This window comes from Centroberyx gerrardi, chromosome 2, assembly GCF_048128805.1.
Source record: "Centroberyx gerrardi isolate f3 chromosome 2, fCenGer3.hap1.cur.20231027, whole genome shotgun sequence".
Classification (NCBI taxonomy): domain Eukaryota; kingdom Metazoa; phylum Chordata; class Actinopteri; order Beryciformes; family Berycidae; genus Centroberyx; species Centroberyx gerrardi.
In genome coordinates this window covers 24683668-24710395 of record NC_135998.1, presented here as the reverse complement: position 1 = coordinate 24710395, position 26728 = coordinate 24683668, and the positions used below count along the sequence as shown (strand labels likewise).

Below are 26728 nucleotides of genomic sequence, written 5' to 3'. Positions count from 1 at the left end.
TGGTTATTTTTTTTAATCTTTTGGACAGCAAATATAATGAATTGTTTTTGGAGTGCCTTGGATCTCCCTCTTTCCATGCTGTGTCATATTTGCATGAATATCATTTTGCTTTGCTTGATCTTCAGAAAAGTGGCAGCACAATGATGTTAGCATAGTACATGAAAGGGTATCACTTGGTGAATTAATCAGCTTATTCCTCCATAACATAGATAGCCTGCTAGCAGGAGATCAGTTGGAGCATATTGGGTAAGGGTTAAGGATTATTTGTGGAGTTTTCTATGAAAACTAACCTTTAAAGGTCAGAAGGGAGTAGGAATGCAGTGTCCTGTTGCATTTTTCTTTGTTCAGCCCTAAAGCCTTGGCATTTAAACAATAAAAGATCAATGAATCGTGGCCAAACAATCCTGAATCACCAGAATGAAGCAAAACAGAAAGATTATTGGATGATCTTTCAAATTATTCTATATGGCTCAACAGTCCTAAATAATGTCATGCTTAGTATTCAATTTTCTCCTTTCCAGTATATACACTGTAGTTTTGATTGTTTGATTGGACTTGAATTGATGTGTTTTTGTTGTCCGATGCCTGTCGTCTGGTTAAGATATCTGGTTATAACTCCTCTCATGCTACTCTGGGAACTGCTGTCTCTATTCAGCCAGTTAGACTTTTTAGTATCTGGCCAATGTTGGGATGAATTATGGTAATCAAAAGTGGCTTCTTCCCATGTGCTTTGACAGTAAATCATTCAGCAGGCTGAAAACAAATTCCTAGTAGATGTCTTTCATATTTATATGCTCTAGTCTGCGTCTCTTGGTGGTTATTGACTGGGAAAAGGGAGGGGAGACAAGGAGAAGGCGTCAGTTTGGATTATTACAGACGGTACGGTAGCTATTCTGAGTGTGTATGTGTTCCACAGTAAACGGGCATCCCATTGAGTCCAGTGGAGTCCAGAGCCAACCCGCCGACTGCGCTGCCGTCCCTCTGGTCTCCATGATCCACAGCAGGGATCAGGCCAGTGCCGGTGTCACACAGCGGACTCAGGTAGTGCATCATCCTGTAATGATGAAAGATCATTTAACAGATGGTTCTGCAGTTTTTCAGGATCAAGGATCAGACTGTGGCGGTGTGGTTTATTTTTCTCATTTTATTGCTTCTTTCTTCTGTCCTCTTTTCCTCATGCGTTTGCCTCAGGAGGATGACGCCGATGTCAAGTACAGAGTCGGCGGGGTGACGAGTGACAGCACGGGGACAGACAGCAGGCTGTGGGACGCAGCGGACTCCGAGGACCTCCTGCTGGCCACAGACACCCCTCCGCCCGGGCCTCCCTTCCTTTCAGAAGACCGCCACCCTCCCCCTCTGCCCCTCTCCATCCCCTCCTCTCCCTCTCTCTCGCCCGCCGACCAAGTCCTTGCCAGGCTCAGCCGTCCCGCCTTCTGCGACCTGACCGATCAGAGAGAGAGCCCGCCTCTGGAAACCTGCGACCTCAGGTATTATCGTAGAAGGTTTTACCAGGTCAAATGGCAAATATTCAGCATTCTTGGTGTGTCTCTGTATGTAACTGGTTGTACGGGTTTGTCTCTACCTCTAGTCCCAGTCTAGTGGCTCTGGAAGTGGACAGTGAAGAGGAGAGTGCTGAACCCAAGTCGCCTCTTCCCCACCTCTCATCAGACACTGGGAAAAGTGAAGACAAAAGGGAAACCTTTCATCCCTCTCCTGACCTCACTTGCACTCGCACTCAGTCCGCCTCCTCAGCGTGTGACCCCGCCCCAAAAGTACAGTACCATCACAACTCGCACACACTCAAATACAAGCCTATCCAATCATTTATTGTAGCCTTGTATTTGAGCTTTTCAATTTTTTGATTTTCTAGGATATGGGTGAGCAGGGGATACGCCTACGCTCCTATTCCTACTCTTCTCCCAAAATCAGTTTGCGTCCTCCTCGTTTTGCCCGGGACACCCCGCCTCCTGATCTCAGCCCCGGTCAGTAACTCCGGGACTGTTAACCGCCTCACATAATAAGGAATTTAATTCAACTCATAACTAACAGTGCTTCCATGAACTAACTTGGAGTTGTTTTTTTATTTGTTCATTTGTTCTCTTCAACTAGCCTGTCTGTCACTAATGGGGAAGCCTCACAAGTGCGGCTGGTGCAGGGGCCTGATTTTCTCTAACCCTTTGTTTTAAACTAGCTTTCGACAATAGATAGACAGCCTTACTACTAATGTACAGTACAGTCAACTCCCAATAAATTCATGCTGCTTTCACAATTTTGCTTGAATTGAGAAGGATTATATTCTTGCTTTTTTCATATATTCACAATAAAACCGAACCGTTGCATGAAGTGGCGTTTCATCAGGAGTTGACTGTACATGGTAACAGTTTGCACCTTCTGTACTGTAGTTGATATGTGTGAGCAGCCCTCTGTCCACTGTGCCCTGTAGATGGCGTGCTCCACAGCGTCAGCTACAGCCGATCTCTCCTTCAGGCCCTCTCTCTGTCTAAATCTCTGTCTCTGCTCCACCCTGGTAGTAAGTACTGTGCACCGCCAACCGTCACACTGCGCAAAGGCCCAGAATAGCCCGCATATCACTGTCAGTGTCAGTGCTTGTGTGTGTGTGTGTGTGTCAAGGTTATTATTGTAAGCTGATTCAACTACTGAAACTGAAAGAAAAATGAAATGTGACAAACTATTTTTGTAAACTGATACAAAAAGTAAACCAAAATGAAGTAAAAAAAAAAAAACAATCTAAACAAACTGTTTTGCCTGATCCAAATTGTAACTATTTATGTGGAAAAACTAAACCTAATCTAAAACTAGACTACTTTGAAAAGTCAAAACTAAACTGAAAGTAACACACTCTGAAAACTAAAACTAATTTGAATTAGAAAGGGGAATTGAAACCCTAATAGAAATGAAAACGACAGTAAAAACGTGACGCTGTAATAACCTTGGTGTGTGCCTGTGTGTGTGTATGAGCACGTCTGTGTCTGTGTCTTGCCTAATCATTGCACAGCCTTATCGTGATCAAAAGGGCAATGGGAGTGGAGGAAGAAATCAAATATGCAGTGATGAAATCACAGGATGCCTGTGTGATTGCTTTGCAGCCTGGTAGGAGACAGGAGTCCTCCAGGGTCTGCACTTTGTGCCTGTGTAAAGACTGTCATATCTGTCAGTTTGTCCTTGTTACGCACCTGCATATCATCTTTCTCGCTTTGCATATCAATTGTGGTTGTAGTCATCCCCTTTCATACGAACCTATTCATGCAGGGAACAGCTCCTCTGGCATGTAAATGAAACCTGGCAGGCTGTCTCATTAGACTCATTTATTACATTCAGATAACTGAATGAAATTTAAGAATAAAACATCCTTATTGCGCTATATATTCCTACTGAATCTTCCAATCTCACTGATTCATATTTTTTCTCCTGCCTGACTTAATCCAAGAGGGGATATTCTTTTGATTTCCATGCCTTTTTGATATTGGGTGCAACATGTACAGTACATTGCCTATCAGTTTTTATTGGGTTGTTGCCGCTCGATTGAATCGCTATTTATCAACTTATCCCCATTCTTCATGTTCACAGAGCAGAGAGCCTCCAGTCTAACAGAACAGACACATGAAAAAAGGTATTTACGTTTTACATTTTGTTCACTAATGTCTCACTTGGATTGCATTGTATTCATAAAGCTTTTTCTATCTTTTTAGGTTCAGCAGAGTTGACTTTCTTGTAAACTGTACTCTGTCCTAACAACACATGAATCAGCTTGCCATTTGATTTGTCATTGGTTTAATTGAGATAGACTTTTTCTTCAAATCTTAATCTCTTCTTAATCTTCAAAGCAAAGAGCAACATATAGGTAACCATGGCTACCAGGTTGCTTGGTGACAGCGGACTCTGTGTGAAGTTTGCGGTTGTCTTTCATGAAGCTCTTTTGTTCTTGTGAAGCAAAGCTGGTTTTAGGTCAGTCAGCCGGTGTTTTGATCCTCTGTTTTTTTCCAGTGACAAAGGTAGTGACGCACAGATATCAGTGTGACCCTGAGCCATTCTCATCCCTTATTTGTAATCCCTTTGCTCTAATTTTCTTTTCTGGCTGACAGTGTCATCTTGCTCTTGTGTGGCTTATTTTCCAGATATCAGAGAATGATGATTAGCATGGGAATAAGTGGCAAATACTACATCCTATAAATGTGAAATTTACATGTCACAGTGCATAATCCATGTATGCAACAATGCACAATGAAATTATGAGCAATGATATGCCTTCTGCTTTGCTCTAGGAGAAGAGGTACTGATAGAATAAAGACCTCCTTTTCACTCACTGTTCCACTCAGCCTATTTTCTGTGGGATGCCTTTAGGAACCGCGCCAACTGCATTGTCCTCTGCCCGCTTCATCTATAGATGCCCTCGTTAAACACTGCCACAACACAGTAGCTCCCCCTGGTGGAAAACACCAGTTTGGCTGAGGAATGAAAGCTTGTGTGGGACAGTGGTTTTCAATTCCAGTCCGTGGGACCCAGAGCCTGCTGGTTTCATTCTAGCCATATAATCAGGGACTGATTTAGACTTGGGACACCAGGTGAATGCAATTAACTAGCTGATAGGATAGAAAATCAGCGGTACTCTGGGTGACGAGGACCAAGATTGAGAACCACTGGTGTGAGAGATGAGCATCTTTTGGTCTGAGCATCTTTTGGTCTTACAGACTGAAGCGAGTACTTGGTTTTTGTACATTTTCTGTCTATTAAATACATTACTTTTACTATCTTGTATTTTTGTGTAAAGTGACCAACCAGATCTGCATTTTTATATTTATGTGTGTGTGTGTGCGTGGTTCTCTACAGGGAGATCAGGTTCCGTAAGCGTGCCCAGTCTGCTGATGATGAGGGCAATATGGAGCTGGCAGAGTCCCTCCAACATCTCACCCTGTCAGAGTTCCTTAAAGAGTATGTGGGGGTCGGCCTCCATTCGCCAGTCCCAGCCTCCTTAACTATCCAGTACAAACAAGCCCTAAAAAACCCTACAACTTGTGGCACTTTCGCTAACTAACAATACAATAAACCACAACGCATTATAACCTCAGCTCCTCTCCTCTCCTCTCCTCTCCTCTCCTCTCCTCTCCTCTCCCTCTCTTCTCCTCTCCTCTCCCTCTCCTCTCCCTCTCCTATCCTCTCCCTCTCCTCTCCCTCTCCTATCCTCTCCCTCTCCTCTCCTCTCCTCTCTTTTCCTCTCTTCTCCTCTCCTGTCCTCTCCTTTCTTAAGTTGTCATTGTCTTTTAACAACGTGTACGGCAACTTGCGAATTTCATTTTGCATGTGTCCAGCTTCTAACATTCCAACTAACTATAATTTACAGCAACAGCACAGGGTTTCAGAGAATGAGCCTGATCTTTATGTCCCTGGACTGAAGAAATTTCATCCTCTGGATGCATCTGTCACATTGTCAGTGACTAACAAGAGGATTTTGTGTGATCAGAATGACTTTTTATTTGCCTTTCCTAAACATTACTACAAGCTTTGTGTTGCACAAGCTGTTTGTCTTTTCATGGCAGTCATTGGCGACTAACCACTCTAAGTCATCAACCTATTATATGCTTGTATATCACACTCTACTGGACATGCCACCTACACCTACTTTAGCCTCCCTTGTTTTGCTTGTGTTGTAATAGTCTGCTTGTGGACTCAATCAGCAAGAAAAAGACAGTGGTGTGACTTCAGTGACTAACGAATGTCAACCATGCAACTTGCTGTATGTGTTATATGTTTAAGTTATGGGACACGATACCTGATGCAAGGTAAATAATCGGTTGCGATGACATTGTTTTCCTCCTGCAGAATTGAAGAGGAGGAGTTGGATAAGTACAACATCCCATCCAAGGTGGAGTCGGAGAAGTACAAAGTTATTCGCACCTTCAGTTTTCTGAAGAGCAGGATGTCCAGCACACGCAACAAGAACAAGGTAAACCAAAGACATACTGTCGCTATATTTGGGCGTCTGTACCTCCACTGTTACACCCACCACACATTCCTCCTCCCCCTTACATCCAAGCCAGCTTCATATGTAGGCTGTCAGGCTAGTTTACTAACACAAGGGATAGTTACATCAAATCCTCTGTATTGGTATTTGTACATATAGGCTGATGAAATACTCAGTTGCACTACGCTGCATATTGAACAGTAATCAAAGTGCTAGAAGTATTTAGTCCCATCTGCCAGATCTGGACTCCTATGTCTGTATTTGTTTGTCTTTGGTATTCATTTGACTCCCAGTCTTTCTACTTTCTGGGAGAAACAACAGGAAATGCTGTTGGAAATAACTCAAGGTCAAGTGACAGACCAAACATGACATTTAAACCCTTGAGCAGCCCCTTTCCTTTTAATGATTAATCCCTTGTTGGTGAGTCAGCACACACAGTGGAAACCCTCTCTCCCCCTGCATCTGTTGTTTATGCTATGCTCCATTTCCTTGTCAGTGGACTTTCATACGGTCTGGGGGAAAAGGTGGGCATTCCTTCTCCATTTACATATCTACATCAATCCGGGAGAGTTTAGTCTGCAAATAGAAACTAGAGAAAAGATCGCAACCTGGGTTCATGAAAACAAGACGCTTTGCTGAAAGTTCTTAGATGTAGTTATAGCGCATTGGATTTTATCTTGGTCTACAGTATATGGCGTCTTTGTTTACTTCTATGTCTCTGACATGGTTTTCCAAGGGGAAAGGGAAGGACCGAGAGGCCAAGGACAGGCAGCTGAATGGACATCGCTTTGCCACGGGCGCCTGTGTTGGTTCCACCATGTGTCTGGTTTGTGATAAACCCGCATCTGGAAAGGACCTTCTGCATTGCTCCAGTAAGTTTCACGCTCTATGATCGACTGACACTCTCGCCTTCAAAATACCCTCTCTGACCACAATTTGTATAAATAGTACAAGTGGAGGAGCTGACGTCTATATCAGTGACAATAGCTTTTTGGCAACAAATCAACGTAACATGAATCCTTTATATATGTATTCGTCTCTCCTAGGCTGCACTGTCATCGTCCATAAGGGTTGCAAGGAATCTGCCCCCCCATGTTTGAAGGTGAGTCCTGCCCAGACCCACTGGAATAGAAATGGTGTGTGCTGAAGTGTGGTGTGTCTACTCATCTCCACCGGAGCCTGTTCTTGGGTTGAATGTTTATGTGCTCCGCGGTCCAACCGGCATCTCTCATTTGTATTACTTAGAAACTTCAGGATAAGTATGCAGTTACCATGGTGAAGAGCAGGACAGCATCCCTCCCACAGAGTGAGTTTACAACACGGAGGTCAAAAGTCACCAACAACTTCACTGTCACGCGTTCAAACACATTGTGCATGACATTTCCAAGAGGTAACATTCCATTGTGGTTGCACTGTGCATGATTAATGTGAATGTTAACTTTTTTTCTGTCCCAGATTTCACAGTGAGAGATAGCCCCCCTCAGTGTGTCATCCCCGCCTCTACCTCTCTACCTGTCATGACCCCTAAGGAGAGGAAGGACCCCGCGCCCCTCTCCTGCCCCCTCTCTGGGAGTCTCCCCAATGCCACTGACAGGTTGTAAAACTCTCTCACACTGTATGGATCATATAATAGGATTTGACAGGATTTGATAATACTGATGGAATTATTGGGGATACTAACAATAATTTTCTTCCCCATATCTCGATAGGCTCAGTGAGAGTTCAGAGACAGAGTCCGACAGCTGGAGGGTCGCCGGCCAATCAGAGGAGCTCCAGCGGACGGCGGCGTCCTCCACCTCCACTGACTCCTCCCTGGGAGAAGGTACGGGATGACAACAGTGAACTGAGAAGAGCATATCATAGAGTGAAGCATAGATAGAGCCATTTCTTATGAAGGAAGGTCTACTTACAGTATTTTCAGCAAATGATTATAACCAATGATTAATGATTACGGGGGTTAAACTGAAACCTGGCAGCTGTAAATTACTTCCCTGAAAAGTCATTTTGTCCCTCTTGTCTTTGCATAGACTGTGTGGACACGTATCTCCATAGTGACCTTACAGTTGATGCTGTGGATTACGAGGCTGAGTCATGGAGTCTGACAGTAGAGCACAAGTTCTGCAAGAAGCAGGACAAACGAGTCGTCAAACGGCAGGATGTCATCTATGGTGAGATTACAGCAGAATTGTGAAAGGAGGCTGTGATAGAGTGATAGACACGGCCTTTCCCAATCATATATGTATTATGCGTCTATGTGTTGAACCTCAGAGCTGATGCAGACGGAGATACACCACTTACAGACTCTGCACATCATGGCGGAGGTATTCCGACGAGGCATGAGGGAGGAGGTGCAGCTGGATGCGGAGGCAGTGGAGCGGGTCTTCCCCTGTCTGGACCAGCTGCTCTTCTTCCACCATGCCTTCTTCGCCGCCATGAGGGACCGGCGACACAGCTCAGCCCAGCCCCAGGGACACGGGAACTACCTCATCCGGCAAATAGGGGACATCTTGCTGCAACAGGTGAGCCGGATGTCTGGGACTCATTTCTTCTGATGTGTAATAGATGAAAATTGGACTGTATGGACATGGATATGTGTGTTTTTCTGCAGTTTTCAGACGAGAACGCAGAGAAAATGAAACAGGTTTATGGAGAATTCTGCAGTCATCACAACGAGGCAGTCAGCTTCTTCAAAGAGCTCCAGCAGCATAACAAGAGATTTCAGAACTTCATCAAGGTAGTAAAGAAGAAGGTCCCTAGAAAATGAAATTCGAAAATGAAAGCACATCTATCATCAGGGAGATATAACATGACTCTTGATTTTACTTTTTGAAGCAACAAAGTAACAACTCTTTGGTGCGACGGAGAGAGATCCCTGAGTGCATCCTGCTGGTCACCCAAAGGATTACAAAGTACCCAGTGCTGCTGGAGAGGATCCTACAGTACACCCAAGGTCAGGCATCTGCTGCCCCCTGCTGGTTAGACAGGCATTTCATATGGTCTCCAAAACGAACTGCTGCTGCTACAACGATACATCATGCTTCAATAGTAAGTATACAACCATAACATTTCTCTCTCAATCTCAGTCTTTCTCTCTGTCCCTCTCTCCGTCCCTCAGAGGACACAGAGGAGCATGCGGACCTTCTGAGAGCGCTGGTTCAGATCCGGGAGGTGATAGCGGCGGTGGACCTGTGGGTCAGCGAGTACGAGCGGCGGCAGAGGCTGCAGGAAGTGTGGAACCGCATGGAGAACCGCAGCTCGGCCAAGCTGAAGAACGGGCACACCTTCCGCAAGCAGGACATGATGGGGCCGGGACAAACGCTCAAGCACCAGGGCCTGCTCCTGTGGAAGACTGCCACCGGACGGCTTAAAGGTCAGACAGACGCACGTGCATCATTTATATGATGTAAAGGATCAGGTGATGCAAATGTTGACTCTGATAGTTGGTGTCCAGGTAATGTTTTCTTGCTTTCCCTCCCCTCTGCAGATGTCCTGGCACTCCTTCTCACAGACACCCTCATCTTCCTCCAGGAAAAAGACCAGAAATATACATTTGCTACTGTGGTATGTGCAGCCTTTATCATGAGGTTGATCTCAAAGAGGGAAATACTACAAGAGTAATTGACAAAGTCCTCTGTTATAATGTTGTATCCTATTACCTTAGAGTGAATTCATTTGTGTTGTAATAATATTTTTCCCCTCCCTGCCTGTGCTGCAGGACCAGAAGCCTCCAGTCATTGCACTGCAGAAGTTAATAGTGCGGGAAGTGGCCAACGAGGAGAGAGGGATGTTTCTGATCAGCGCCTCAGCCGCTGGGCCAGAGATGTATGAGGTTCACACCGCCTCCAAAGATGAGCGAAACACCTGGATGAGGCTCATTAGAGAGGCTGTAGAGAGGTGTGTATAGCAGTGCTGAAATGATGATAGCCGATTAATCGATTAGTCGATCGACAGAAAATGATCTATAATTTTGATAATCAATTACTCATTTTAGTAATTTATCAACTAAAAATACCAAACATTTGCGGGTTACAGCTTCACAAATGCTAAGGTTTGCTTGCTTTTCTCCGTTTCATATCATTATAAAATGAATACTTTCAATATTAATCGATAATGACAGTAATCATTATTTGCAACCCTAGTGTATGTATGTGTGTGTGTGTGTGTGTGTGTGTGAGAATCGAGGAGAGGGAGGAGGATGAGATAACTCAATCCACTGAACCGATGTCCTGTCTGTGAACAGTTTCTCTCTAATCGTCGTGAACCATTGCTTTTGTCTCTCTGTCTCTGTTCAGCTGTCCAGAGGAAGAGGAGGAATACACAAGCGAATCAGAAGAGGAGCGGCGAGCTGCTGAAGCTCGCATTCAGAAGATCCATAAACTGCAAGGTAATGGGAATTTAAGATCATCTATACGTTTTTCTTCACAGTTGTTGAACATATTAACGTAAAATCTCAGGTAATGAATACCAAACCGTCATGCTTGACCGTAATCCTTGGGTGATGTGCACCAGAGAGTCTGATGAGTCAAGACCAGCAGATCTGCTCCAGCCTGGAGGAGAAGCTGCAGATCTACGCAGATCTCTCCGCTCTGAGTGGGAGGATGGAGGCTTCTCAACTTGAACCACGACTACTGGTGCAGCCGCACTCGGAGGAGACGCCGCAGGCCGCCGTGCTGCTGGCTGCAGCTCTGCAAGAGGGTGAGACATTTACATATGCATTTTAGTCCTTTAGTAGCAAACACACACACACACACACACACAGTGGAGCTGAAATGTAATTATGTTACACTGTTCTTTGTGTTATATTGTGTTCTTTTGTAATGTAATTTTATACTTTTACATGATTTTTTTCATCAGCACTTAGAAATATATGAGAGAAAAATGAGTTTTTGATACTTAGGTTTGAATGTTATGGAGGATTTTTTTCTATCACAACAACAAAAAACATTGATTAGGAGGTAATTTGAAACATCTTTTTCTCTTGTGACTTTGATTATTTATTGACGAATTGTGCAGCCTTAACACAGACATTCAAACGCACCTGCAGAGTCTTATGTGCAGATAAACAAATACACACACAAACACTTTCCTTCAATAAACTTGACTTGACTTGACCACTTGTCTCTTCCCCAGCTGAGAACCTGAGAGCCACGCTGTCGTCCGAGGCCGCTTCACCGTCCAGCCACAGCAGGGACTCTGAGACGGACTCCGTGTTTCCTGCCAGCCCCCTCACACTTCTGGAGCCCCCCTCGGACTCTGAGGCTTCACCCGGGGACCCCGAGGCCGGCGAGGGGGGCTGGACCGAGGCCCTTGTGCTTCAGTCGCTCCCTCATTTGCAAAACAGAAACCCAAGTGACATCAACCTCAAGGTATACTGCAGTACATGCTGCAGAAAAAGAACATTAGTGGTTGTTGTTTGAACTTATGATATAAATTGAAATAGTGGAATACATTGGTAATATGTGTAGTAGTAGTAATGCAGTAATAGGAAATAATAGTAAATAGTTGTTGATGTAATTTTTCCTATGTCCACTGTAGCTGTGTTGGAGGTACAGTTGTTAGCACTGGTGTTGCCCGGTCATTATAGCCTCTTACAGCCTGCACTCCGACTGTCACCTTTTTCCATTTTTTCAGATGTGTGGTTCAAGATTGCCAACAGTTGTTTGAATAATTTAGTACAGTCTATTAGAATTACATTTCAGTCTTAATGTGATGAATTATTGATAAGCTCATAATAAAGGAAGAAGTCCATTTAGTTCTCAAGGGTATTGTGCCATTAAAAATGGATACGGAGACTTATTCCAATTTCCATGCCACATTTGTGCAGCCGTTTGCAGCTTTTTGTGACCTGTGAGGTAAATGACTCTGATAAAACAGAATAATTTTCTTATCGGCTGCTGTGTGATAATTCAGTCAACGGCGTGGTTAGGCTCCATCCGACCTCAAGGTGGCACAAATGTTGCACGATCACAAAGACTCCAAATTTGGGCTCTGCTTTATCCTGCCAGGAGAAGAAAACGTTTTCAAATCCCTATGAGTGGACCGTGAAGTGTATTGTCCATTATTTAACTGAAAGATATGTGAAATCTACATGAAATCTTTGAAACCATGCATGAAAAACTTGACCGCCCCGGCTAATCTGCATTTCTCATGTGATTTTGTTTGTTAATAGGTTACTCAAAGTGTCCAAAGCTTGACCCAGTTACTCTACAGTTTGCAGGTGAGCGCATTATAGTCTGGTGACTTCCCACACAACACAATTAAACACCGGCTGTTCTGCCCTGCTCACCCCCACCCCCCTCCACCCCCTCCACCCCCCTGTACACACCTTATCTCCATTGTCATCCACTCAGCGAATCAGTGAAATCCCTAACAAACAAACTTTTTCTGTCCTCATTCAGAACAAATACATCCTATGTTAGTGTCATACTCAGGTTGCTCAGGATGAAGGCTTATTGTGCCTGCACAGCTTCAGTAAACAGAGATCCAACAATCAGCTCCGTTGTCTGAAGCCATAGGTAGCAAGCTGCGGGAGACAGGAACCTACTTATCTTGTTTTTAGCAAGAGACCTAGGAGGCCCTTCTTTTTGATTTGCATACGCTGTTGTTTCAAATAGAATGTGAAATTAAAGTGTGTGTGTGTGTGTGTGTGTGTGTGTGTGTTCGCACGTGCCTGTCTGTGTGGATTTGCAATTGTGATCGTAACCCATTTTCATATTAAAAATCCTATATTCTTTCTATAACGTGAACCACAGTTTTTCCAATGGTGACTGGATAATTTGACCCCAATACATAAAAAGCCAGAGAGATTGATCATAATCTCTGTCACATTTTGCTATTCAAATCATCTTCTCCTACTATTCTTGGGAAGCACCTGCGGCCAATGCGACGGTTGAGCCTCAGTACATTTGCATGAACCCCAGTCTCTCTGTCCTTTCGTCTCTGTCCAAGGCCGCAGTGACCATACAGGACAGCTGCTATGAGGTCCAGAGGCTCCTCCTCTGCAACAGTGCGCGCCCCTCCCCACGCGTCCAGCGACCACACCCTCCCAGCGTCCGGGGCAACACCCTGCAGGAACAGGAGAAGCAACGTAACCTGGAGAAGCGGAGGGAGGAGGTGGCGGCGGCTCAGCGGCTCCAGGGCCGACTGCGCCAGGAGAGGCAACGCTGGGAGAAGGAGTGCCAGGCCAGGGAGAACCAGCAGGGGGAGCAGGAGAGCAGGCTGGAGGAGAGGGAGAGGCAGTGCCACCTGGAGGCCGAGAGACTGAGGCGGGACAGGGAAGAGCTGGAGGAACAGCTGGAGGAGTACCAGCAGAGCCTGGAGCGGCTTCGGGAGGGCCAGAGGAGTGTGGAGAGGGAGCGCGAGAGGCTGGATACCCAGCAGAAGCTGCTCCAGAGCTGGAGGCACAGCCGGCAGAGGAGCCTGCCCACTGTGATTCCTCCCATGGTCATCCCTCTGGACGGGCAGCAGGTGTGTTTGTCAGTGAGCTGGAGGTGTCTTCATGTCTGGTTGGCTGAGGTCTGAGTTTGTATAGCTTGAAGTTTGTGTGAACTGTTTCTTCTATATATGAAATGACACCTGAGGTTCAATGCAAGGTTCTCGTGAAGGTCTAATAGTGCTCCTACATCAAGCTGTCGACCCTTACATGAATAAGAGCGCAATCAGTGAGATATACTGTGTATGTGGACCATGGGCATACTATACCACGGCTAAAGTCATTAATGAGAAGCCTTTCTCGGACAGCTAGCAGCCTGAGTTACGTTGGCCCACTCATTTACGCAGAGCAGCTCAATCCCCTCTTGATATACGACCTGCGATAATGAGAGCAATTTCAGCATCATTCGTCTTAGTGCTCTGCAGCTCCACTCACCAATAAACAACTTAATGATTGATGATAATTAAACCGTCGCAAATAAAAGCTCCGACAAAATAATTAAAACCAGAGGCATGCAGCCCCAGAAACTAATCAATCGTGTCCAAAAGGACTTCAATTATTCATATCGACACTTTGTTTGAAAAGCGGCACAGTGAAATATCCCCCGCAGCTGCTGGAAGGCATGGAGGGAGAGGATAAAGGGAACACTGTTCTCCTTGCCCTTTAAATCTCAATGCACCTCACATGGACAGGCTAGGGTAAAGGCATCACTGGTGAAATTAATATAGCGCATCTATCCGTGTCGGCTTCCATAGGGTATGGCTTTGTGCCGTTCAGTTCAGCAGGTGTGGCTGTTCAACACAGACAGAGGACTGGACAGACAAATGAGCAGACTCACATTACAATATTCTCTCTCCCACTCGTTCATTTACATTCGTCCCTGGGCTTTTCCAGGCTAGACATGGTGAAGCTCTGCTGCCTTTATTGCAGGTTTATTTATTTCCATTCATCTATTTTAGTCACTGTGGAGGCTGAATTAGCAGCGGTCTGACAAAGGCAGAGCGGAAAGGCAATGAGAGTCCTAGTGTTCCCTGCTAATGTTTAGCCAGAGGCACCAGGTCAGAGGGTCAGAGACGGATCGAATGACGTACGCAGACGCTCTCTCAGGTCCTCTCTAATTAGCTGTTCTACCTCAGCTCAGGAGGGGAAGGGGCATGTGGATGTGAAGAGGGAATAGGAGTTTGAAAAGGAGACGGGGGAGGTGGAAGAATACACCAGGAGGAGGTGGATATGGAGAGAGAATAGGAGGAACGCTGGCCAAGGTGCAGCAATGACACATTACACATGAAGTTCATTTAGGGTAAAGAAGCAGAGCTGAACCCGCTTGTCAATGCTCAACAACAGCTACCAACACATAACAGTAAATTCTTGTTATTTTAAATTTGAAGAGAAAAGGGATCAGTAAACAATGTCCTTCATAGATTTTGTCCTCTAGGTTATGAAAATTACTTCCTGATCCCTCAGCAAGTACATAAATGCATATCTCAGTTGCATTGTTGAGTGGATTCACTTGTGTATAAACCATCCATTATGCACACACTCTCTTCATAAGCTCTCATCCTGGCAAGAACGTATCCTTCCTCTATGTTTATGCTCTTATTGTGTTGATCTTCATCCCTCTATACACTATTGCTGAATGTGACCTTGCTATTTGTTTGCTCCCTCAGGACTCGGTTCCAGGTCGGTCCAGGGATCTTGCGGATAATGGCTCAGTGTTTGTGAACGAGGCTGCGTTCACCAGCGGCACCATCAACAACCGCCACGTCCACCACAAGGGAAACGACCCCAGCGCCCACAATTGCCTCAACACCCTGCTGGCGAGATCCAACCACAGACAGTCACCCATCCCTAAGACTCCCCACCCACACTCAGACTCCCAGGGGTGGGGAGGGGGGACGGGGTGCCTCTTCACCCCCACAGGAAGGCTGGGGCTGGAGCACACACCCAACGGTGAGAACACCGACCAAATAAATGTTGTATCATCTGCTGTAGAGGTGGAATTTAGGTTGAGGATTCATATTTTCACAGCTTTTTATTATGTCCCACCACCATGGCACATGGCATGCAGGACATTATGTCGTCATGGCAACGCTTGTGTCTGCCTGTTTGTGTTTAGACAACATTCTTATAAACACAATAACTCAAGAACAATACATGATAGAAACTTCATACTTACACCACAGGTTCCCCCTATAGAGGAGATGATCTGATTAGATTCTGGAGCACATGCTGCAAAAAAATAGGTAATAATAGGTAAAAACTGATTTAGTGCTTCAAGAGTTCATATTAATACCACCTATGTGTTATGTGAAGACAAGTATGTTGACAGAAATATTTGTTAATTAATGCATTAATGAGCTTAATTTATGACCTCATTAGCATAGCTGGCTATGTTCAATATATCGTGGTGCTTATGGTGGGACATTAGTCAGCTCAAGTGCCTCATATATTGGACATTAGACATTAGTGCAATAGTCACAGTCATGTTATTATAATGTCTCCCCGGCTCACAAATGAGAGATCTGCTACCTGTGAGAATGTAAACAAACCCTCTGTACACTGCTGTTTCCCATGTGCACACACTCACACACACACACCCATATGACTCAAGGCTATGGCTGTTTCCCCAGTGAGGCCTTGCCTGTCCTTCCTCTCAGTTAATCAGTGTCTCCTGACAAAGAAACAACCCCCCACCTCCACCAGCAGCTAGCTGGGCCCTGCTTGCCAAGGAAAGGAAAATCAATGGCTTCTCTATCTATCGACTGGCAGGGCAGACAACAGCGTGTGAATCACAGTTCACAGGCGATGGCTGACTGATTGGAACATCGATCTAAAAAATCTTTACAAAACTCATTACAGCATGACTTGTCATCACATCAGGAAAAGGGGGAGGTGAGAGGAGGGGACGCGGAATGAGAGATGCAGACACGTATTAATCTGTATTTCGCTCGCAAGGTGTCAGCTACATTCAAGCATCTCGCTCTTTTTTCAGCCCTCATTCCTGATCCATTCATGTCTCCACTCCTAATATTTATGTGAGGCAAAATAAAATGACGGGTTACATGTGACGTATTCCCCATCCTTGTAAAAATGGGGTCACTGTTAACTGCAAGTGATACAGGGCTGCTGGTATTGTTTACCCACTATAGCAGGCAGCACAGTCTCTTCCTCATTGATCAGCTTATTAACCTTTCCTAGTTATTGACCACACTCGAGCCCCAGTGAAACCTGAGTCACTTGTTAACAAGACGGGGGGTGCATACTTAGCCGCCATCTACAATGGAGGGCGCATTCCACCTGACATCCACCCACAAAGCGTTTCCTCTTGGGCCTCATGAGGGCCCACAATGCAATTCTCTTGTCCAGCTTGAGATATATTTCATCTGACATGTGTGCTGCAGCATTTGCAGTTGTGTCCCTTATGGGGTTAACTTTCTATTACGCCAATATCATTCACCCTGAACGCAACTCCCCAATCTTCCACTCATTCCCCATTAGATTCCAACCACTGTAGGGAATCATTTACTCATTTCATGTACATTCTCGGTTTTTAAAAGCTCCTATGTAGCCGCCGCTGGATCAAGCGCCGACAGATCTCGAACCTCTTTCTCGAATCTCTTTCAAATGCAAATTCTCCATTGTGCTCTCAGTCACATGGATCAAAATATGATTTTGCTTCTCATCCTCACCTGAGCATGTGAGGAATTTCTCTCACACACACATGCATATTCACACACACCCCCTTTTTTCATTTAGTGGATCTCCATAATGTGTTTCTGCACAGTGTAATCTTGGAAAACCAGTTGGATGGAATTTCTGAAATTACTTTTGATCTGATGAATTGAATCAGGTTTTTGTTGCTCGCCTCTTTACACAAAGGGTGAGAGCATTGTGAGTAGGCTGAGGAAGAAAAGAGAGATCAAACTAGTGTGCTAGATTAATTTGCACCTTGTGTGATGTACAGCAGCACAAAGCTCCATATTGTAGAAACCAAAGACGCTCCCTGGCTTTTTAATGAAGCACTATTCCGTATTTTTTTTTTTAACTTTCTTTGAATAGCACACCATCTCTTATTTGTATTACCACATAAAACATTTATGCCTCTGAAATGTTATCTATTACTTCATGGCCAAAAGTGACCGAACACCTGCCCAAAGTGCGAGCTGTAGAGTGAGTGAGTCTTTTTCGTCTGGCCGCACTCTACTGTCTCATCTATCAGAGGCCGAGCCAGCCTATATCATGGCTAACAGTGCTACTCCAACAAGGACTTCTGTAATTAATCACAAAGAGACACATTCCTACAGGGACACAAAGAGGCAATTTATAGTTCACGCCATCTGTTACCGCAAACCACGACAGCACACCTGCCCTAATGCTACACAACACCCACCATGGGCACATGCACACAGATGTAAGCATGCAAAAACACACACATACACAGTTTCCCATGCACAACATACTATAAACACCCCAAATTAAAAAAAACCCCAGATCTCCTCTTATGTAATGTTATACTTGATCCTCGTTGGGAACTCAACCCCCCCGCCCTCGTCAAGTCTGGGGAGGCAGGTGTCATCGAATCCTAATGATGATGATGACGTTGACAATGATAATGATAAGAGTGACTCATCTAAGTGGAGGGGAAATGATGGATGACTAGAGAATGCATTTGTTTTTTTTTTCATTCTCAGTCTAATACTCCGATACAGGAGCAGACTGCGCCTGCAGCTGCTGCGGTTGATCTATACGCAGTTAGTGATTAGATGAATAGGATAACAATTAGACTGAGCTCATTAAACAAGTGGCTAGACATCCCATCCTGGTGATTATTTATCAGTGGTTACCAAATGATGTTGTCTCTTCAGTTATAATCTGTTCAGGGGTTTTTTCTGCTTGAATGCACACTCTACTGTACCATTTAACTGCCTCCCATTCCATTAATCTTCACTTCGTTTTTTTCTTTTTCTCATTACAATTAATTAGGTGATAATATATTAATTTATCAATGTCTGTAGCAACAGCACTTGCTGTATTCTCTGTGTTTACAGTGTTAAAACAATATCTTTCTGCTATTGTGTGTCCACGCAGATCTAAACAGCCACAGCTACATCAGGGAGGCCTGGTCGTCAACAGCAACGGGAGCTGACCAGTATCCGGTGCTCCCCCATCCCGGAGACCCTCAACTTGACCTCAATGTGCTGGTTTCCTTGGAAACAGACAGTGGGGGCGAGGAGGGCAGGGAGGAGAACATTGTGTACCTCTGAAAGTGGAAAGACTCTCAGACTCTGAACCCCAACCCGGCACTTGGAGAGGGGAGACGTTCATGAAGGATCAGGATCAGGGTGAACCCAGGGCGGCTTGAGGAAGCATTTCTCCATTTAAACAGTGCGCTTTTACAGTCTTTTGCCTTGTCATTTTTTTGTATTTGAAAGATTATTTTCACAGCATTTCTTCTTTGTTGGACAACATAAAGTGGAGATTTACTGGAGAGAGAGAGAGAGAGAGAGAGAGAGAGAGAGAGAGAGAGAGAGAGAGAGAGAGAGAGAGAGAGAGAATGACATGCGACACAGGTCACAGGTTGACTTTGGACTCAGCCTTACAGCGTCACAAGTACTATTTGTCATGCACCTTAGCTTGAGGCAACACGGGGTGTCCAATGTCTCTTTTCATTTGTTGTGTGTGCATGTGTGTGTGTGTGTGTGTAGAGTATATCAGGTGCCTGGTTGGTGCCACACCTTTCCCCCTCTCCCTCAATCTGCCTCTTTGTGTCCCTCACTGCCCACCTCTCTCTTTGTCCCATTCCACATTTCTTGTCAATCGAGCTCCGTATTTATTAAAATGACCACAGAGGGAGAACGGACCCGATATCACTGAAACATCAGGCTGCCTAACTCCAGCGGGCGATTGTCTGGCCAGGGAACAAACTGGTCCTCCTTCATTCATCAGACAAGCTCTGTTTGTTTACAAGGCGAGCGTGACGTGAAGCGAAGCACATTAGAATTGAAGGATGAGGTGAGACACCGCGATCAGAAGGGATTCGGTCCGAGGTTTTTCAGACTATCTGCCTGTAACTTTCATTTGTTTTTTTTGTTGTTGAAGGACTTTTTTTGTTGTTTAGAGAGGAAAGTGGAGACGTTGTGGATGTTGCGGCTGTATGGTTTTATCAAAGCATGTAGATTGAACCACATAGGTTCCAGTGGTCAGACCAAAACATCCTTCAACCACAACTATCCTCCAGCATGCAATGGAAAATTCTGTGGTATAGGAAGCTTATTATTAAGAAGTAATTGTGGATCAAACCAAATACAACCAGCTTGCTGTTAGATTAGCTTTGTCTTTACAATGATTCCCAGCACACATTTCAGAGGACATTTTGTTTATTTCTTTTGTTTGTGCCCAGTCATACTAGGTCTTTCACAATAACTAAAGCTGTAATTATCCTTGCAAGCACTCAGAACAAAATGAAGTGGCCCGGTTGATACTGTTGTGCTTAACGCTAAAATATTACACTTGAATATTCATGTAGTACATTTATGTATCGTCTCTCATGGGCATTGTTTTTGTAAAGAGGTCCTTATGCCAATGCTTTAGTTGTCTCTAGTTGCTTTTTTACAGACACCATAAACGCTGAATCATAGTGAAAACTGTTAGAGGAGCATTGTTTTCTGCAACATCAAAGCAGCGTCAGGATTTTGGTGTCAATATGTGATTGTAGAACCATGTGCATATTTCCGTGCCTTTATTTATTACAAACCAGTTTTAATGTTTTACAGTGCTTTGTGAAGGGTTGTGTTGTAAATAGAACTGCATCTGTATAAATAGACAAGCAACTGTATTTTCTTGTTGTGTGCTCATGTGTTCAGACACGGCTGTAACGATGAAATGACTTTGATTGAGCTTGGAATATTGCTTTGCCTTTCTTGTGGCTATAAAACAGGGTGAGGGCGCTAGAAGGGCGTGTGATACAATAAAGCTACAAATCGGTTGAAACACTAATGCAGTGTTCAACTTGAGCATGGATATAACTTCAGTTTCAAAGTACTGGTCTAAAATGTAATGATTATGCATCTGGGACAGTGGAAACAGATGTCTGAATGAGCTGCCGTTCAGTTGCCAGGAGTGACAGGTGGTGGACCAGGTGCATGAAAGTCAATGATTTCCTATTTGACTGAAGCTGCGGCACGATGCAGCTCTGAATTGCACTCACACAACCACAACACTATCAGATGAAAGTCTTCAAGTTTTAAAGGGCAATAAACAGCCTGATTGCCAGATTGATGGACCATCCAATATTTGAAAAAAATATTTTGTACCTGTAGTTTTATGAATATAATATGGATAACTAGATAAACCTCAGAATCACCACAATTGGATTCCAAGGCTTTTCCCTGTATTGCTTCTCTCTCTCACTCTCCAATGTAAGTAGAGAAGGCCTGTAGTCAGACCTTGATGGGGCGGGAAAGACCTCTGTTTGATCCTCTTTGTACTTCTCTTAGCCCTTTAAGGTTTCCATTATTCTTATTTCCCCAAAGTAGCCCTTGCTGTTAAAGTCGAGATCGCCCTCTGCTCCCTCAGTGCTTTTGAGCCTCTGGTGGCGAACCCGGCCTAATTGGATTTGAAACGCTGCAGCGGCCTTTGCCATGATTCTGTGCGATTCTGTGCGGTATGTTGTACAGAACAGAACATTATTGCATATAATCAAAAATGTTCCTGTGTTTCTATGTGACTCCTCAGCATTCGAAGATGGCTTCTTGTTTCTACGGAAACCTGCTGGGGTCTGCCAAAGACACTGAACAGCTGTTTGAGGAGGGAATGTTTGTGTGTGTGTGTGTGTGTGAGAGAGAGAGAGAGAGAGAAAGATTGTGACAGAGAGAGGAAAAGATGTTTGTATATATGTCATGAAGATGTGTCTGTGTGTATACATGTGTGTTGTGTGTTTGACAGTGTGCTAACATTATTATTTTACCTCTTTGCAGTCATGCATCATGACAGGCTACAAAATATACAAAACAGCTGTGGTTCATTGATTGCATACTGTATAAATACATGGATTTGATGCGATTCGACAAGTGTGTACCCCCTAGTGTTTTTAAAGATATTTCAACTCTGTCTTGTCTGTTTCACTGATTGCACAAGTTACATGGCTTCATCTTCAGTATGAGGTCCAGTATACCATACGCCCCATAGGTTCCAACTGGTATAATATTTAAACACTTAATAGCTCTTTAGTGCTTCAACTCCTCTGCTTTGCTCTCTCCATGGACTCCATAACCAAGAAGTTGTTCCTCCCTCATTAAGCAGTAAAGATACCCCGGCATGTGGCCACTCTCTGTCTCCCCTAGTTGTTTTTAATGACCCCTGTGGAAGGTTACCAATACAGCGAAGGAAAAACTGATAAAGGGAGAAAATATTATCGCTGAGTCATCTGCCAGGGAGGAACATGAACGTTGCTGCAGCCCTTCCCAAGGGGAACTGTAATGATTTCTGGGGGTGTACAGAATAAACCTGCCCAGCCCAAAAATAAATAACAGCCATTAAAGCACATCCCAGTGAGGAGTGCATTTATGAGAAACTTGAACAATATACAGCATATATACAAGTTATTGGATTTCTCTTAGGTTGAAATATAATGACAGGCTAGACTCAGTATATCTACGGACTGTTTGGCAAGACTGCAACTAGAGGGGGAAATCTATGATCACCGCAACAACTTTTGCTGTTTGTTTTTTCTACTTTCAAGGTTTTTGCATTCGTTTTTTTTTCTCTCTGTGGTGGAATGAGAACATTTCTGACTGGTAAGGTATATAAAGGTCAGGAAATCGAAAGGCCGATAGATGCATCTCTGCTATGCAGTATTTACTCCAGAGGCCCATATAACCTTCAGACTCCTGCATATACTGTAAAATAAACTGACTCCACTTTCTCCATTTATTTTTTCTGTGTTTGCGAACTAAATATTTCAGTACAGAACCGAACGATCCTCATGATAAATATACCTTCTAGTATCTGTAGGGTTCTGAATGCGTAGAGTTTGCACTCGTTGCAAAGAGTGTAATATCATTTTTGATGTGACATTTGAAGTGACACATCCTCTGATCTTTACTTTTGACCCTGGCTTTAAGTGGTCTCACTCATCATGTCCCTCTAAAGGCAGACCATCTCCTGCAGCTGTGTCAAGGCCAAGAGCAAAACTATTTACCCCAAAATAAAGGCTAATTATACACACAGACCGCTTAGATGTCACAAAGCACAAAAGCCTCAAAGCAGTGGAATGCAAGGCCAGAAAGCTGTTTTATGTACCACAATGTTATCTGTAGGAGCACAAAGTAAAAGATTGTAGCCACACTCCCATAGCTTCGATGCAGAACTCTTTATTGTCTTAAAAGAAGCAACACTGTCTTCATCAGGGTATGAAGCAAAACATCACTGTCGATTCCCTTAAATACAAGACAGCATCAATAATCTTTAGAACACAGGTGCTAGTACTCATAGTCTAATTAGTAGAAAGTACTAGACAGAAATAGAACACACAGAGATACCACCCAAAGTAACCACAATAAAAACAATAGAGAGGCAATTCTAGAACATTATTAATACAAAAATCAAGCACTAATACATGTAAATATATGGTCCAATGGTGGAGGAAATCACACATAGAAAGGAGGAGGCACATCGAGAGGCCCTCCATATATATACTATCATTAATTGATGCAGTTATCACTACAGACAGTACCAAAACATATGGAAATCATTACAAAAAAGGTCTGAGGTCAAAGTCTACACTGAGGCGGAGAGGAGCAAGGGTCTGGAGGTTGTGGATCCAGGCTGCCTCTCGCTTCAATAGCAGAGTATCCAAGTTGCCCCCTCGTCTGGGCAGCGTGACCTTTTCAGTTCCTGTAGCGGAGAGAAGAAACAGGATGATTCAGTAAAGTGAGCAGCAACAGGATAGGTTATATTTTTCATCTGATAAGTGCTGCGGTGTTCACAAGCTTTGCCACAGGGACATGTAATCAAACAGATGATACCCTTGGTGGAACATGAAATAATTCCTTTAATGGGTATCTAAAGTGTGTTTAGGGTGTTTAAAGTGATGGCATTTATAGGTGCTGTTGCATTGTGCACAAGCATTACATTTATAATTACCATCAGCAAGTGGCGCCAGTCTGCATTGGGAGTGTGTGCTGATAACATTCTTGAACTGTTCAGCACATTTTGAATATCGAGTGCTGAACGTAATAGAGTGTTGTTTATTACTTTCTTGTCTCTGAAACAACTTGCTTATCAGAATATCCTCTGTCACAGAATTTAGTTTGCATTTCCGTCAAGTTATAATTGAAATCAACAGGTTTTTTACAGATTCTTTCAACTGGTAGACTGTTTTTGAGGTTGAGGGGATGACAGCTATCAGCCAACAGCAAACTGTTTTTGTCAGTGGGTTTTTTTTGTACAAGTTAGTGTTAAGTACATTATCAACTTCACAGATGATGACCAGATCAAGAAAGAAATTTTATTAAGATCATGGTGCATTGTACATTTTAAATGTTCAGAGCATGTGTTCACAAAAGAGAAGAATGCATTAAGTTGATCTAAAGTGCCACAGAATAGTAGGAAAACGTCATCAATATATCTCTTCCACAACAAAATATTTGGTAGAAACACATTTGTCACTGGGTTAAGGATCTGGGTTTGTTCCAAATAGCCAACAAAGAGGCCAGCATACGAAGGAGACATGATGGAGCCCATTGCTGTTCCTTTCTGCTGGAGGAAGAAATCAGTCTGGAACCAAAAATAGTTATGGGTCAGAACTAGCTCAGCCAAAGAGATAATACAGAAGTTGGAAGGTTTAGTATTGGGGGGGGGGGGGGGGGGGGGGGGTGATCTTTAAGGAATGTCTCCAATGCCTGTATGCCGCCCTCGTGTGGCACATTGGTATACAATGCCTCAACATCTATGGTAACCGAATGGTGTCAGTTGGTATAGGCCAAGGGATTCAATAATGGAGATCATATCCCCAGTCTTTCACATATGAAGGAAGAAACCAATGGTTTGATAAAGGAATCGACAAAGGTAGAGATAGGAGAGGTGAGTGAGTCAATGCCAGCAACAATTCGGACGACCTGGAGGTTTGGTGGGGTTCTTGTGTATTTTAGTTATAGTGTAAAACACAGGGATTTTAGGGTCGTGGTTAACCAAAAAGTCATATTCCTTCTTGGTAATATCTCCAGTATCTAAGAACCTACTCAAACATTTGACAATAGTCATTTTAAACTCAACAGTGGGGTTGACCCAAATAAGGTTCTTGGGATAACACCTTGACAAATGTAGTCACTCAGTGTGACCATGTGAAGATACATTCTGGTATCTTCTGACAAATTTAGTAGTTCTCTGGAGATATTAGAATCCCCAGAAGGCACATTGAACAGGGACTCACTCATTATTATCTTATTTCGGTCCCGCTGGCTGTATTCACAGCTGTCCACACCTTGTGTATGGTTGGATGACATCTCATCAGTGTTTTGGTCTGGCATCTTGGGAGCGGTTTAGTTAGGGTGCTGTTTGCGGGACGAGCAGTATCTTGAAAATTCAAGATATGTAGGAGCACAACATGGCTATAAGATCACCCTTCTTCTTTCTCTTGCATCTTTAATTATCCTTTTCAGGTAAGATGACCCGTCCAACTCTAACCCGAGGGACGACGCCCAGTTTCCCCTCAGTGTGACATTAAAGTCGACATGGTAGACAGGGTGATTGATGTGGGAGCTGTCACCACAGCTAAGTTGAAAGAAGGTAACCTGATATGGCGCATGGCTTGACTTCATACCTGTGTGATGTGAAAGACTTGAGACATGCCCGTATGTCATGTGCTAAGATGCACACGCAGTGGCCCAAAACACAAGCACAAACACATATTCTACCTCACTGTGAGAGATTAACCTTCAAAACACGATAATGAGCAAAATAATTCTCCTTTTTGCTTCCGGGTGAATGGAAGAAATGTTTTTAATTCATCTTATTGGTTAAGGTGCCAAAAAGGATTGAAACCCACTCATAATCCATACACTTCAAATGGCTTTTAAACACCTAAGACCACCGGAGGGTGAGCATGAATCAATACAAAAGTGATACATCCATGTGAAAGCCCTATTTCTGTCTTCCCTCCATTCCCTTCTCCCTCCTCAATTCTCCACCTCATGTTCTTTACTGTACATCCATCTTCCTCTCTCTTTACTCCTCTGCACTCGATCCTCTGAGGTTTCCAGACCCTCCCTCTCTCTGATCCTCCAAGGCCTCATCATGGCCCTCAGTAAGGCTGTTGGCCGCCTCAGGTCCAGCAACAGCTCCAGGTAATTTGTATGGATGGCTGACACAGATGTACATGTTGAAGGTTAGCTGTATACAGACAAGGGCTCAAAAACAAAAGCCAAACTGATTCCTTGGGTGGTATAAATGTTGAAGTACTAGACCGACCTTTTAGGAGTTTGGCCCATTGGTCACCTGGATGATTAGTTCATTTTAATGATGTATCTAAACCTGTCAGGCTTGTTTATGGGATTAGTAAAATAGACAAAAAATAATGCACTATTTGGAACTACTTTCAGTACCAGAAGATCTCGAGACTTTGAGCATAACTTTTGTTTACATTTGCAGTGAGCAAAGTTAGCCAGTTTTTTGTAATGGACTTCTCTAATGATGAAGATTGAGATTTTGTTTTCAGAAGTTAGGAATCTACAGGTCATAAAATAAAAACCAATACCAATTTTAGATTATTAAAAGGTTTATCTTCATACTTTGGATAATGATAATCACCTACGATCCTTTACAAGAGTAGTAAACTTGAAGTGTATTTTTTAAACTATACTTAAAGGGTACTAACTTTGGTAAACTATTCATTTACTTTTAAGTGTACTATGACCCACTTTTTAGTTTATATAGTTGCACTTGTACTTTAAGTTAACTTTAAGTTTATATCTGTATACTTTTAGTATATTTAGTATAAGTTGACACAAATATTAAAAGTGTACTAAAGTGTATTTGAACTTTGTATGAATTGGACCACTTTTAAGATTAATAGAGTATACTTCTGGTATCATTATAAGTGCAAGTAAGCCTAAGTATACTATTTTCAGTACATTTTGCAAGTGTAAAAAAGTTCAACAAGTCTAAATAGCATTAAAGGTACAAATACAAGCCTACTGTAAAGTATACTATTCTCAAGTGTACCTTTTGCAAGTACAATAAAAGTAAAATAAAAGTATACTCTCATTTTTTTTTTTTTTTGTGTGTGTTTTAAAGAAGTATATTAACAGTGTACTAAA

General features: G+C 43.5%; 2 protein-coding genes across 2 annotated transcripts in view; both read left to right on the top strand.

Moving 5' to 3' along the window:
- The window catches only part of LOC139921718 (rho guanine nucleotide exchange factor 28-like), a 23216-nt gene extending 21457 nt beyond the window's left edge, over positions 1 to 1759 (top strand). Inside the window, exons 10-13 of the mRNA XM_071912028.2 lie at positions 917 to 1041; positions 1192 to 1487; positions 1589 to 1680; positions 1740 to 1759. Of these exons, the coding sequence (XP_071768129.2) occupies positions 917 to 1041; positions 1192 to 1487; positions 1589 to 1680; positions 1740 to 1759 (533 nt within the window). The remainder of the gene's footprint in view (positions 1 to 916; positions 1042 to 1191; positions 1488 to 1588; positions 1681 to 1739) is intronic.
- Positions 1674 to 21460, top strand: LOC139921721 (rho guanine nucleotide exchange factor 28-like). Its single transcript, XM_071912032.2, has 23 exons — positions 1674 to 1772; positions 1871 to 1982; positions 3589 to 3631; positions 5839 to 5962; positions 6717 to 6852; positions 7027 to 7082; positions 7226 to 7286; positions 7436 to 7574; positions 7690 to 7802; positions 8008 to 8148; positions 8249 to 8499; positions 8589 to 8714; positions 8813 to 8930; positions 9096 to 9350; positions 9465 to 9541; positions 9696 to 9874; positions 10273 to 10364; positions 10490 to 10675; positions 11111 to 11346; positions 12150 to 12197; positions 12929 to 13447; positions 15080 to 15362; positions 18501 to 21460. Exons 2-23 carry the CDS (start codon positions 1874 to 1876, stop codon positions 18674 to 18676), a joined length of 3468 nt encoding a protein of 1155 aa, XP_071768133.2. The 5' UTR covers positions 1674 to 1772; positions 1871 to 1873; the 3' UTR covers positions 18677 to 21460.
- Positions 21461 to 26728: the final 5268 nt, after the last annotated feature.